The sequence below is a fragment of the Diadema setosum genome, chromosome 2 (genome assembly GCF_964275005.1).
Source record: "Diadema setosum chromosome 2, eeDiaSeto1, whole genome shotgun sequence".
Taxonomy (NCBI): domain Eukaryota; kingdom Metazoa; phylum Echinodermata; class Echinoidea; order Diadematoida; family Diadematidae; genus Diadema; species Diadema setosum.
Window position 1 is genome coordinate 27,479,453 of NC_092686.1, and position 13,849 is coordinate 27,493,301.

Consider the following 13,849-nt stretch of genomic DNA (forward strand, 5'->3'; position numbering starts at 1 on the left):
TTATTGCCTTTTCTCCAATGTCATTTGAATTTGGATTTTACAGAAGATTCTTTTCTCCATTATGTTTTGCCTTTCTTTATCTTTTGGGGCTACAAAGACATTATAGAGATCAGTGAGTATAATTTTTTTTTATGAATTTGTGTTTGTTATTGTGTTAAATTTGTCTTTTGTTCTCATTGTTATATGGAAGAGCACATACAGCATCAATGAGAACTTGTCCATTTTTGCAATTTTTACTTTTGTGCCTTGGAAGAGAAAAACGCATGTATTCACTTATGCGTAAAGTTTTCCCATTTAATAATCTACCAGACTGATAGCCAATTAAATGACCTTTAACATATAGTTTAAAACATCAATATTTAGCCAAATATTCTATGAGAAATATGAGCTTGAAAAAGTGTTTACTTTCTTTTTTTTTCTTCTTTTTTTGCTGAGTGTAGAAATTATTCGCATAGAAATTTTTCATTCTTAATGCATTTGATTTATTTTCTGGATTTATTTTCAATACTGGATACGATGCTTATAGGTACACCTATAGCTATATGTATCTGTCATGAACGGAAGCAGGTTTAAAGGCAAAACACTAAATCGGTCCCCAAGCGCCGGCAGGAAAGACTATTTTCTTTTCCACTTTTGACAATAGACATTCAATAATATTATAGGTAGAATCTGCACTTTATTTTCTTTTCTTCAGCAAACATATTTATGGCGCCATACAAATACCGGAAACATTATCAGTATCATCATCATCGTTATCATCCCAAACGTCATGAATTCCCCAATCTATTTTGTATTGTCAATGGCATGCAGTGACTGAACAAAATAAACATTTCCTAAATTTCAGAATAATTAAAACGTTAATGAGATAATTGATTTTGTGTTATGACTGTGTCTAACAATATGATTTTTAAAATTGAAAACTTCGTGGCATACGATCCCAGTTTTTACTACTTGGAAACGATCTGTCTGTCGATTAAATACAGCAGTATATTACTTGTAGAGTGTCTTATAGGCCATCGGAAGTATATGTATAGGTACATATATAGCAACTATAATTTTAAATAATGTGGAAGAATTTACCAGGAAAAAAACTTCAAGAAACAACCAAAGTATCGTATAGAAAACGTAAAATATTTAGGGGTGGGGTGGGAATGATCGAATTGAGTCACTAAATATGTCTTGATTGCAAACGTGACTTTTGTGGATACCAATAAACAGGGGCGGACCCAGGAATTCTGTAAAGGGGAGGCGCCTTTACAAAATTGAAGGGGGCCCACGCCCCCTCCCCCATTTTTTCTTTTTATTTATTTATTTTTTTTTTTTTTTGTTTTAACAAAAAATAAAGAGGGGGCGTGCGCCCGGTGCTCCCCGGATCCGCCACTGCAATAATAGAATGCAAAAACTGAGTTGATGGAGTGGGAGAAGGGGGCAGCGATTCTAATATGCGATCATCAGTTACGCAGGGAGCAAAACAAATACTGACCTATAATGGCATTTAGTACTTGACAAAATGTGTAGGATAGGATATAATAATGCCTTAGGCATATTGCGGTCCCCATCTCCCACTGCATCCCGTCCAACTTCCCGCGCGGAACTCACCCATCCCACATGCCCTCAATCCTTCACACTCCCATGGCTATCAATTATGAGTTTGCAGAAATTCATGGATTTTATCTCTCTACTCATAATAAGTTAATCAATTTGTTTATTCATCCATTCATTTATTTACTATTTATTTATTTATTTATCTATCTATTTATTTATTGATCTATTCATTTTTCTATCTATCTATCTATCTATGTGTTTTTAACTCGGTATTTCCATAGCTCCATGGTATTTTGATCTGTAAAGACGCATGTTCTCTTCGTCGGTAGACAAAAGGACAGCTCACAATACTAGCAAGTTTCAGAGCAAACAAAATATTTTAGAACATCTGCAGTGCCGTGACATCCTGAAGTCAAGCATGCGGGTTCAACCATAGGCTGCTGCGGTATAAATGAAAAGTTACCACAGTTTCCTTCGATTTACAAAATATATATTGCAGAATGGCTCACGTCGTTTTGAATCATTACTATCCCATAGTTTTATCTAGTGTCAAACTCGTGGGCCTTGTTTGCCTATAAAGGCCTATATACTAGTGTACTATAGTACTAATGTACTATATACTAGTGTACTATAGTACTAAGTACTAATGGGCCTTATTCGCCTTTTGTTGAACTCATGGGCTGCCATGTATCATGGACATTCATTAAATGTCGGACTCGTGTATCATATGACTCGTGGTAAGGGGCGTCGATCCTGGGGGGGGGGGGGAGGGAGGGGGGAGGGGGGAGGAGGCAATTGAATGAAGATACATTGTATTTGGGGAGAAACATTACCATTTACCCCCCCCCCCCTCACAAAAAAAAAACCCCAAACGAAAACAAACAAGCAAAACAAAAAAATAAAAACAAATAACAACAAACATACATACAAAAAAAAATCCCGAGATGTGGGAAATTTTCTTGCTTTTTTGACAGATAACTGTCCAAATATTTCACACAAAGTGTACACCAAATTGCTGAATGTCATTTCTGAAAATGCAAATCTCCCTCTTTTGAGAGGTGGAAACCCGCTTCCATGGTATACACCTTTCCCGTTCGGTCGTATTCCCACAGAGACTTAGATGCGTGGGCAGCCCGATTTCTGAATATTATTTTCATTTAAAGTGTGCACCAGATCTGTCACTTCATCTTAAAAATGAAAAAGTTTCGTCCTGTTGGATAGGAAAGAAATCCAAAAATATTACCACAAGTGTGCACCAGATCGCTGAATTCAGGTCTGAAAATGCAAATTCTCCCTCATGATTTTCTAACTCCAAGTTTTGCTACCCCTACATACATGAACTCGTATATGCAATGATGCATGGACATGTCCATTTGGATTAACGATACGTAAAATTGTAAATTTGGTCTGGCATCCAAACTTTTAACGATTATTTTTCTATGATAGACAATTTCATTAATTATCTCATTTTTCTTTTCTTTTTTCCCCCTTAGACTATAGGTTTGTTTCATTATGCCATGTCATGCCAAGCTGACCTGCAGGGCCCAATTTCATAAAAGATGATAGGATAGCAACTCTTGGTGGAATGTCAACTTCCCATAGCAACAGTCAAGCAGGGAGCTGGATTCCTGTCGTTACCATGACAACTGTCATTTCAACAAGAATTGTTATAAACTTTGCCTTTTATGAAAGGCAGCCTTTATGAAATGGGGGCCCACTGATTTTCAGTTAGTATAATCTTAGGACGTCAATCAATGTAACGACTGAATAAAGGCTATAAAACGAAAGCAGGAGCAAGTACAAGAACAACAACAAGCATCGCGATCAATGCACTAACATCCCGATCGATCGAAGAACTCTACAATAATACATACACCAGCGGGGCCACCTCACCACCTAGATCTATGCTGGTATTGGTAACATATGTATCTAATATTATTTCTGTTTTGAAATCCATGTTTTCTCTAATGGTTTAGCGTCAGAATCGCGACACATGTTACTGATCCCACGTGTACGTGAGTGCAGTAAAAATGTGAGCAGTGCTGCACAATATCTGTAGTCCCACATCCTTGAAATTGTGTTACCTTTGTAATCATTGTAGACGCGACGTCTAAACATTGTTAGATCTCTAAGTGTTACTATGTACTACATACTAACTACACAGCCCTTGCTGTCGCTGTACACAGAACATAACATAACATAAAATTACCTTGGATGTGGGCGTAAAGTTAAACACAACTTATTTGCCCCTCGGCTCGGTTTCGTCATTTCATGACATTAAAGGGTGTGTAGACCTCTACAGTTCTGGTTGAGGTGAGGATTTAGCTTTTAACGTTTTGCGAGATATTCAGAAACCACTCTATGAGATGTCAAAGAGCATGCAGTTCTAAGGGGTATCAAAAGTTTATTCGATGAAAATCGGTTTTGAAATGGCCGAGATATCCAAAAACAAGGTGAAACAAAGAGATCCTAATAAAGTTGTGGCATGTCGCCTTTTATTATTAGCACTTTTTTTGGATATCTCGGCCATTTGAAAACCAATTTTCATCAAATAAACGTTGAATCCTTCTTAAAATTACATGCTTTTTCATATTTCATAAGAGGCTTTTCATTATCTCACTTAGGAATGTTCAAAACATGAATCCCCACCTCAACCAGTACTGTACAGTCCCGTTAATAACTTTTTGTTAGGCGCTGTGCAGAAATTGTATTAAATTTACTATACATGGACAAAAAAAGATCCCTTCCTTCGGGGTTGTAATACTAGGCCTAGGCCCTAGTTGTATTTGTTCTTGTCTTGACTCCAGAACCTCTCTAGCTATGTTGTTTCTTAAATGTTGCACAATTGCCAAATTGAATGCCATTTCAATTATGCAAAGTAATTCTTCCATAGTAAGCAAGTATGTTTGTGATTTATTTAGTCTTTTAAACCCTTACTTAGTTGTAAAATTTATTCTCTCTGTCTGTCTGTTAATTAGATCCTCGATGGCTGTTGACTGAAAGCTGCTAGCTGAAGCCTGAGTGAGCACTGTGCTAGTGAGTGAAGCTGACTCTCGTGAGTTCAACAGATGTGTGTAGCTCAACAACTCAGCCTACTGCCTACTCTCATCAGACTCCATACACCGATACGTACTCGACTTGGTTTGAATGCATGCTGCGCTGTGGCCTGTAGCTGTGTCTGTGGTGCTTCATGCTTGAAAATTTCACATTTCAAGCAGTTGTACATATAATAGAGCAACCATGGCACTTACGTCAGAAACTGTTGACCTTGAATTGTTCCCTGGTTCCCAAGCAACACTCGCCTTCTTCGAAGAAATTCAGAATGTTCAGCAACTCAAACAAAAGCTGATGGACAGAGAGATAGAAGCTGCAATGCTAACACCAAAACTTGTAAGTTTGATCTAATTTAATCATCCTATCATTTCATTCTAAATTTAGTCCTTTTCTGCATTAACTTATATACAAGGAGCTCTCTACTTCTCTTCACAAAAATTCTGACAATTTGAATGATCATTCCAAAGAAGTAACATAATTTACAATATTTATGTAGACAGGAGAGTTTATGTAGTCTCTGTAATTGTCTCTGCAATAGTCTTGATTCTTTTCTAGTTCTCAAAGCTTCTTTTGTGCAGTTGTGAAGAACAATGCACATTGCATTAGTAATAACATCAAGACATCGGTACTGCAGAGTTTTGATGAATGTTCAGTTTAATCTTGAATTTCATAACAAGTATGAATTTTCTTAGTGCAAGGGGAACCTTCAAGCCTCATGGCATCAGCATTTATATGTAGAAGAAAGATAGTGCTGTCAATCTTCCACTGCCGGTTCTTTGGTGTTGTATCAGATGCCTCTCTACCTCAGCCACTACAAATATATTCTTATATCATTAGCGTTGTGGTTGTAGAGCGTCACATGTGATTCTGCAGCAGCTTTTTGATCATGCTGGTTAGAAATGTGTTTCTTTATGACATGGATTCTTTCAGGAGATGAAATCTTGGATGATTTATCTTGCAACTTCTTGAATAAACAAGCAAAATGTTGGATGTCGAATGACTTTGCAGAGAGCATAAAGGTTTTAATTGAGATCATTGCAAATGTATGTAAAAATGTTGTATTGTACCATGTGTAGTTATTATCTATGGTAGGCAATAAGCATGAGGGTTCATTTTACTGTGTGTGCACATGAAAATATGATGCTAATCATTTTCACTGCTTGAGCTCATAATCACTGTACAGTACATGTAGGTCATGAGCAGGGTTTTCAAATTTTCTCAAATGTTCCCCCCTCCACCAATACCACTCTGGGCCTCAATATTCACTTCTTTAATGTCTATTAATCTTGCCTTCTGAGCAATAAATGAGAGGGCACACTACAACTTTAAGGTGAAATGTGGTATGGACTATTCTTTTTTTTAAGAGAATCTCTCTCTCTAGGTTGACTCCATGTTTCTCTCCTCTCTTTCTCCCTCGCCCCCTCACTTCCTTTCTATCTGTTTCTGGATTCCTTTTTCACTTACCAGGTCATCAGCCCCATCCAGGTGCTGGTTGCTGTCAATAAAGCAATGCACGCCCACTCCAATGGCCACGCAAAGACGAAGAACGTCAACTCAGAGATCATCTTCAACCTGTCCCCATCAAGCAATGTGAGTACTGTGGAGTACACACAGTGCAGTTTTCCAAAGACCTGATTAAAATCTGGGGCCTCACTTTGAACTCCTCTAATTACTACAATTATTTGATATGTAGACAGAATTGTGACATTGCCTTGGTAGTATTAGTGCTGATGTCAGATTGTACCAAATCCCTCTGTGGATACAGATATCAGTAGTGTTATATCTTAGAGTGAAAGGTCACAATAAATTTGTCTGTGAGACATTTGTTGATATTGTGCAATGTAAAATGTTTTCAAGGGAGGAATCCTCATCACAAACAAAGTCCAAGTAATTGAGTACAGAGCTATTTTTGTGTGGCACTCCTTGAGTACAGTGATATCAGTTGGAATGTATACCTCAGTATCTGAAATTGCCAAATCTAGTTTGCTTTAAACCATTTGTTTTTCCAAGCCCTATGCAATTTCCACTGCACAAGGCTTTTGAAAGGGACGTTCTACATCTAACCATATGATACAAGTTACAAAAACAAAAACAAATGTTTCCTTTGTATGTCTTGCTCATGGAGCTCAAGGTATTTGATGGTTCAAATCAGTGAATTTCTTACCAGAATTATTTGATCACAATTCCTAATGGACCAATGAAGAGTCTTGTGTTTGGCTTCTGTTCTTTTCTTACAAATTTTTACATTGCATATTTAGAGTTTAAAGGGACTAAGTGGTGCAAATGCATGTTGACTTGTATTAATTCATAAAACCCTGATCATCACTTATGTGGCCAAAATTATATCTACATGTGCGCCTTATATTCTATACTAATTTTTCTACTATTCCTCTTCAGATTACATGTGCTTTGATATGCAAAAAGAGCAACTTTCAAACCGAGATTCTGTCAATGACATAACCTGTCAATCACTGGTAAAGTACATGTAGTACATTAGTATGACTATCTTAAGACATTAAAATGCACCTTTCCCTAGACTGATCATACTTTGTTTCCCTGCAATGTATTTTGTTAATCATATTGGTAACATTGAAATAGGAGAGTGTGTTACGAAATATATGGCATGTGTTTAGATATTAATTTGGCTACAGAACTGATGTTGTGAGTATCATGAATTAACAGAGGTCCACATATGTTTTGCATTGTGTAGTTCCTTTAATCGAGCATGCTTTGTCAATATGTTCCTCCAGATCAGTGAATCTTTCAAGAGGCATGCCATGGCAGCAGATGACAAGGCAGCTGTCGTGGTTATTCTGAATGATGATACGGAGCAGTCGAAGCTGAAGAGCATCGCGGAGCAGATTGCGGGAAAGTGTGTCCCGCTGCACCACTTATCCAACCACACTGATGAAGAGCTAATGAAAGCGGTAAGGTTGACAAATGTACACCAAACTTGAGTACAGATCTTGCACACTTACAACCACATGATGCCACATTTGAAAAGTTTTGTAGCAGTTGGTGTTAAAGGGATCGTATAGTTTTGGTTGAGACCTAATTTCAGGTTTCTAACATTTTTTTGGTGAGATGATGAGAAACCTCTTATGAAATATGAAAGAGCATGTAATTCTATGTGGAATTCAACGTTTATTTGGTGAAAATTGGTTGTGAAATGGCTGAGATATCCAAAAAAGAGCGATTCTAGTAAAGTGTGGGACCCACACTTTATTACGATCGCTTTGTTTTACTTTGTTTTTGGATGTTTCAGTTATTCCAAACCCGATTTTCATCAAATAAACTTTGAATTCCTCTTAAAATGGTATGCTCTGTACTATATCATAAGTGTTTTCTCGATACCTCGCAAAAAGTTAAAAGCCCAATTCTCATCTCCACCAATACTGTACCATCCCTTTAATTCAGATTTTTAGTCTAAGCAGTACTGAATCCAGGCAAGAAGTGAAGTGTGCAAGTGTCTTTCAGAACAAATAACCTTGTTCTACGGTGCCCTCCCATCATAACAAACGGACTTATCACGAAATTCCAGTTACACAAAGGAAAAGTTCAGGCCACAACATTATCAGATCTATACAGCATATTTTTAATTTTTTATTTGTTCAGTTATAATGAAATTTCGATATAGCGAAAGAAAACTGCCAGTCACAAGGACTCAGGTACAATGGGAGTCGACTGTATTGTACAATATACATATTTTATGACATCAATATTAGCATGTTCAGGTATGGCTTTTCTCTCCATGTTAACACCACTTTTTTTTTTTGCCAGTAACAATTCAAAACCAATAACAATTCAAAACTCTGCAAATCCTTGAAGACATTTCTGAACTGCATGTCCTCCAGTTTTCAGCAACTTTTCTTTTCTGTTCTTGGTCAGTTTATTTAAACAGTATAAATTGATTTGTTTGTCTACTTGTGTTATCCAGAAAGAATGTCAGTATATTTGCTGTGCAACCATCCTTGTGATACAAGTGATGTGATGATGACAAAAACCTAATGTGAACTTTCTTGTGAGATGAGATTTTCCAGAGGTGTGTATAGGATGCATCTTTCTCTGCCTGTATATTGTGAAATCATCCGTCAGTGTTTCTTTCTCCTGTTTGCATGTCAACATTAACAATAGCATCTCTCCTTGCTTACATTAGGTATTTTCACATCAGCCCGATAAAAATCCAAGCTCGAGATATTTTTCACGTCGCGAATTAGCGCGCTGTTTTCATTTCCTATTCACATCAGCCCAAAGAGAATTAGCCTGAAATTTTTTCGAGCTTATCCAACAGCTGAGCATGTGCAAACAGCATCAGTAATGTGTGCAATTTCAAAAATTCCTCATGATTTGTGTGCAGTTTGCCTCGATCGATTGGGTCACACACGCTAGACATGATGGGATGCATCGCGCTAATTTCTTGAGGCGTTTTCACATTATCAAATAGCGCGCTAGTTCGCGAATTATCCCGCTATTTCAGAAATTTCCCGGAGTTGTACTCGAGAAATTTTCTCCCTCAGAGCGATACAATTAGCGCGCTAATTTGTGTTCACATTATCAAATAGCAGGCTATTTCGTGATCGGGTTAATTTCCCAAGTCAGAGAATAGCGCGCTATTTCGAAACATCGGGCTGATGTGAAAATGCCTACTGTGTGTCAGTTTTCTTAACTTTGGAAAACAAATATTTTTTTTTATGTCACAAGCATCACTGGCATGCAACATTTTTTTTTTCACCTGTGCATTTCGCATATGCAGTGGATTCCTGTGATATCCTTGGGACCAGCAGTTTTCTTTTGTTATACATGTATATAAAAATTTTGTTATAACTGAATGAAAACACAATTCCAAACAAAGAGCAGATGTTGCAGCCTGAATTTCACTTTACTGTAAGCGGAATTTTTTTTTAGTTTTCATTATAACGGGAGTGCACTGCATGTGTTCAAAGGGATACAGAGGAAACTCATTGTAATGAGATCCGTGGGACCAAGAGAATTTGTTCTTTATATCATATATTTTGTTATATCAGTAGTCAATACACAATACAAAACAAAGGAAATACATTCATTGGGACAGGAGAAATTAGTTTGTTATATCAGGTATTTTGTTATAGCAGATCTCTTTATATCAAGTCCATGAGCTGTATTTACTTTCCCTCATAATTTTTTCCCCTCTCTGTGCAGAGGTACAAGATATCAGAAGCTGAATTGGACATTGGATCTCTGGAGGATGCTGTGATATGTAAGATTGCAACAAAGGATGTTTCATGATCAAGGTCCCACAAACCATTGACTATCTCCTCTGAAAGCTGAACAGTGTAAGGTGTCCATCCATCGGCCTGGCCCTGTGAAAAAATGACCAGGGGGAATGGCGTGTGCTGACTTGTTGATCCTGTGCCATTATGAGTAATGGTCATTCACCATGAGAAAGCTCTTCACTCCAGCAGAGGTGCAAGGAGCACTTCCATCACTGATGGGCCTCTGCATACTACATTATAGAACAAAAGTTATCACAAGTTACAGGTGTACTTTGATGCACGCCAAGTAGAGCTGTGCTTCTTGAGAAAGAAAGAAAGAAAGAAAAAGGCAACTTACGTAGTCAGTGGGGGAACTAGTGTGCATATTGCTGATTTTGTAAAGCAAAGTTGAGTAGGCCTATAAGAATGAGGGGAGTTTGTTCGGGTTGTTTGGTGTTGTTATTTTTATCAAGGACCAGACATTATTCACAGGAGAGCAACAACAAAATCTCTGTAAAAATAAGTATCCTGGTGAGAGAAATGAAGGGGTACGGTTGTACCTGTATTTCTCTTCTCTGTGTAATGTAGCAAGCATCATGTTCATACATGTTATTACTTTTGTGAAATAAATTGAATACATGTTGTATTTGTTCCTGTAAGGAAAAACATTCTAGTTGATCATGTCTTATCAAGCAGTTTTAGCCATAAGGTATAGAAATCAGTCTGACCTATGTAGTGTCTACACAAAGAAACAGAGAAGTGAATCTGATTCTGATATTTTGACATACAATGTGTAATACACGTATACACTGTACTAGTAACTGATGAGAATACTGTAATGTATGATCCAAGTATTCCATGGAAATTTGTGAAATCGACATTTGTGAAATCGACACTGTGCCAAAATTATTGGCATGCGTAATACATATGCGATCAATATTGTTTCCAAGGTTTGAAGAACCCTGCTTCAACAAGATAGTCGGGACCTTAGAATTTTATCACAACAAAATTTTAGTAGAATTGACAAAGAAGAATGAATAGTGAGTTTTACAGCTAGATCCTCTCATAACAACAGAATTTTGTACATACATGTACGTTCATTATGTCAGGGTTCACCTGTTTACAGTGGACTGCCATTATATCGAACAAATGAACAATACAAAAAACATAGTGAAATAATGTTGTGCCCTGAATTTTTACTTCCTTGTAACCAGAATTTTGTTATAACCCTGTTCATTATAATGGGAGTGCACTGTATGGCGTATGCAGTATCTGTATATCAAAGGAATTAAAAACAAACAAACAAAAGTTGCTTTACTCAGTATCTAGGGTCACTGTCTGAGTTACAAATTGTATGCGTTCGGTACAACTACATGTACATGTACATGTCAAGTCAACTTTACTGAAAAGTCACCCCCCCCCCCATAAGTCAAATACTGTGTAATCACGTAAGTCAAAGGTCTTTTCATGTCCTCTTCTCTTTATACATTGTATTCTAATGATTTTAATCCCTCAGAAGTCGAATTTTCTCCAAGTTGAAGCTATTTCTTCGGTCGTAATAGATTCAATTCAGGCAAGGTTGACTGTACTATGAAGTGTGTGTCCTAGTCTCCACTACTCTTTTCCAATGTTTCAACAGAATGTTTTACAGACACTGATACAGATTAAAAGAATAGTCTTGTACTGTACAAAGAAAAAAATGGTATAAAAAGAAATCCATGTACAAGTGTATTCTTGTTCATTCTCTTGTCTTTGTGCATGCACTAGATTTTTGATTGGACAAAAGTTTCTTGGAACTTAGGCTCACTGTGTACATCTATGGATAGAAAATGTTACATGTACTGTTCATAAACCCATTAACATGTCCTGCATTGTAAAACGTTCAGGGTGCCTTTCACCAGAAACGCATTAAAGGTGAATACTGTAGTCATTGATAATGCAATTACGTCATATTTCTTGACTTTGTCATGATGCCATAACGAGTCAAATGTGATTCTTTTTGTGTGATAAGCTTGATTCCATTGGCTCTGACAGATACAGTGAAACCCCGTTATAACGAGTTCGGTTACAACGAGGAACCGCTTATAACGAGGTGATCGCGCCGGTCCCGTTTTCCTTTGCATGTAAACCTATGGCAGAACGAATCGGTTATAATCGAGTTCGGTTATAACGAGATTCCTGTTATAACGAGGACAATTTCGGTAAATCATGATAAAGAGAAACATAAGCAATTTGATCGGATATAACGGAGGTTCCTTTTCTTGACTAAATTACCGCTTTCAAACACGCGACAAACGAAACATTGAAAACCGAATTCACGCTATCCACGTCTTTTCCCGTTTTGCAGAGAACCGTTCCTTCCGTGCATGTTTTCTTCTAAATCACGCGATAAGACACAGGAATGCCTTCCGATGTTCGTACTAAATTATTAAACAATCATTCGATTTTCTTTTTCGCGAGAAACGCGTGCGTGATATTCAGACCACAGCGCAACGAGAAAAAAATTAGATAACGCATTCAAAAACTTTTCATGTAGCGACACTAGTGGCCAAAAATGGACAATTGGAATGCGTGTGAAACTCATCATTATATCCATTAGTTCCGACTTCCAGTTCTTTTGCTGGTTAGCAAATATGAGTTTGGATGATTAAAGCCGAAAATAATGAAATCATCGCGATCCCGCCGGGTAACAGTAGCGTTAAAATTGTTGAATAACGCATGTTTACCTACTTAATCGGTGTTCAGAAAAAGAAACAAATGCATCTATTAGTTTGAATAGATCTGGATTTGTTCATTATCATTTAACAAATGATAATTTAAATATGAGTGTGCATAAGTAAGCAGAAATAATTAGTGAAATCATCGCGATCCCGCCGGATGACAGTAGCGTAAAAATAGTTAAAAACGCATGTTAACCTACTTAATCGGTGTTCAGAAAAAGAAACAAACGCATTTATTAATTTGAATAGATCTGGATTTGTTCATTAACATTTAACAAATGATAATTTGAATATGAGTGTATAAATTATGATTAAAGCCGAAATAATTGATGAAATCATCTCGATATCGCCGGGTGACAGTAGCGTAAAAATAGTTGAACAACGTATGTTAACCTACTTAATCGGTGTTCAATAGACCGGTTTACTAATGTATGCACAGATCTTTAATTTTGCACACGGCCGCAACCTCGGGCAAACAAAGGATGCGAGCCTGCAACGTCGGCTGCTGCAGCCGTCCCCGATACATCCCCACATGTAGACTTACGTGTATGTTGTGTACATGTGTAAGATGCATCAACTTCGACTTTACCTCGTGGCATTTCGTGTGGCTCTAAATCAATTCCCAACCTTAGATGAGGGAAAATTCTGCTGTGATCAAACGCAATTTGGACTATAGTTTCGATTTTATTGAATTTTGGCTTCGATTTTGTCTTCAGTAGTTCTGAAAATGGGTGGAAAACACTGCTGCTACGGAACATACAACAGTATGACCGCATCACTTCAAACTTCAATGATTCTAAGCATTATGATTGATTGTGAAATCTAAACTAGACAACGAATCTCTCATAATCGATATGTTTCCAAGGATTTTTTTATAAGTTAGACTCAGACTGATTAAACTTCATGAAATAGAATGGCGATTTTGACCTATTTTTCTATTATTAACAATAACAGTTAGGGCCTAGGGGCCTAGCCCTATATAGACTAGATCTAGAGTAGATCTAGACGTAGACCTAAAATTAAAAACAAAAACAATGATAGACCTAACCTCCCTGACATTCGCAGTAGGCAACATTTATTTCCCCCGTTGACTTATCCATCACGACCCAGGTCTGGTACGTTGGTTTGTTGAGGTATGTCCGGTCGGCCTAACCTCACTAAGGAAAACACGAAAAGAGCTCGTGTCCGAAACCTCGTTGAACTTCAGGCTTGAAACACTCCCATCCGCGAAAAGACGGTAGTCGTCAAATGACTTGTATCCCTTTAGCTTTTACAGTCATAGTCAGTCCGATTGATGAT

General features: G+C 37.3%; 1 protein-coding gene across 2 annotated transcripts; it reads left to right on the forward strand.

Moving 5' to 3' along the window:
• The first annotated feature begins 3,337 nt into the window (after positions 1 to 3,337).
• On the forward strand, positions 3,338 to 11,545 carry LOC140241405 (EKC/KEOPS complex subunit Tprkb-like). 2 transcript variants are annotated; one of them, XM_072321138.1, is made up of 5 exons: positions 3,338 to 3,455; positions 4,524 to 4,935; positions 6,067 to 6,189; positions 7,350 to 7,526; positions 9,778 to 11,545. In XM_072321138.1, exons 2-5 carry the CDS (start codon positions 4,786 to 4,788, stop codon positions 9,862 to 9,864), a joined length of 537 nt encoding a protein of 178 aa, XP_072177239.1. In that variant the 5' UTR covers positions 3,338 to 3,455; positions 4,524 to 4,785; the 3' UTR covers positions 9,865 to 11,545. The 2 variants fall into 2 exon arrangements, with proteins under 2 accessions (XP_072177239.1, XP_072177247.1); XM_072321146.1 differs by having other exon boundaries at positions 3,375 to 3,461.
• Positions 11,546 to 13,849: the final 2,304 nt, after the last annotated feature.

What these genes read in the sequence shown, in the direction of transcription:
- LOC140241405 (XM_072321138.1), top strand. Translation starts at nt 4,786, where the DNA reads ATGGCACTTACGTCAGAAACTGTTGACCTTGAATTGTTCCCTGGTTCC. An exon ending in CAATGCTAACACCAAAACTT is followed by an intron (nt 4,936 to 6,066) that starts GTAAGTTTGATC and finishes TTCACTTACCAG; the next exon opens with GTCATCAGCCCCATCCAGGT. An exon ending in ACCTGTCCCCATCAAGCAAT is followed by an intron (nt 6,190 to 7,349) that starts GTGAGTACTGTG and finishes ATGTTCCTCCAG; the next exon opens with ATCAGTGAATCTTTCAAGAG.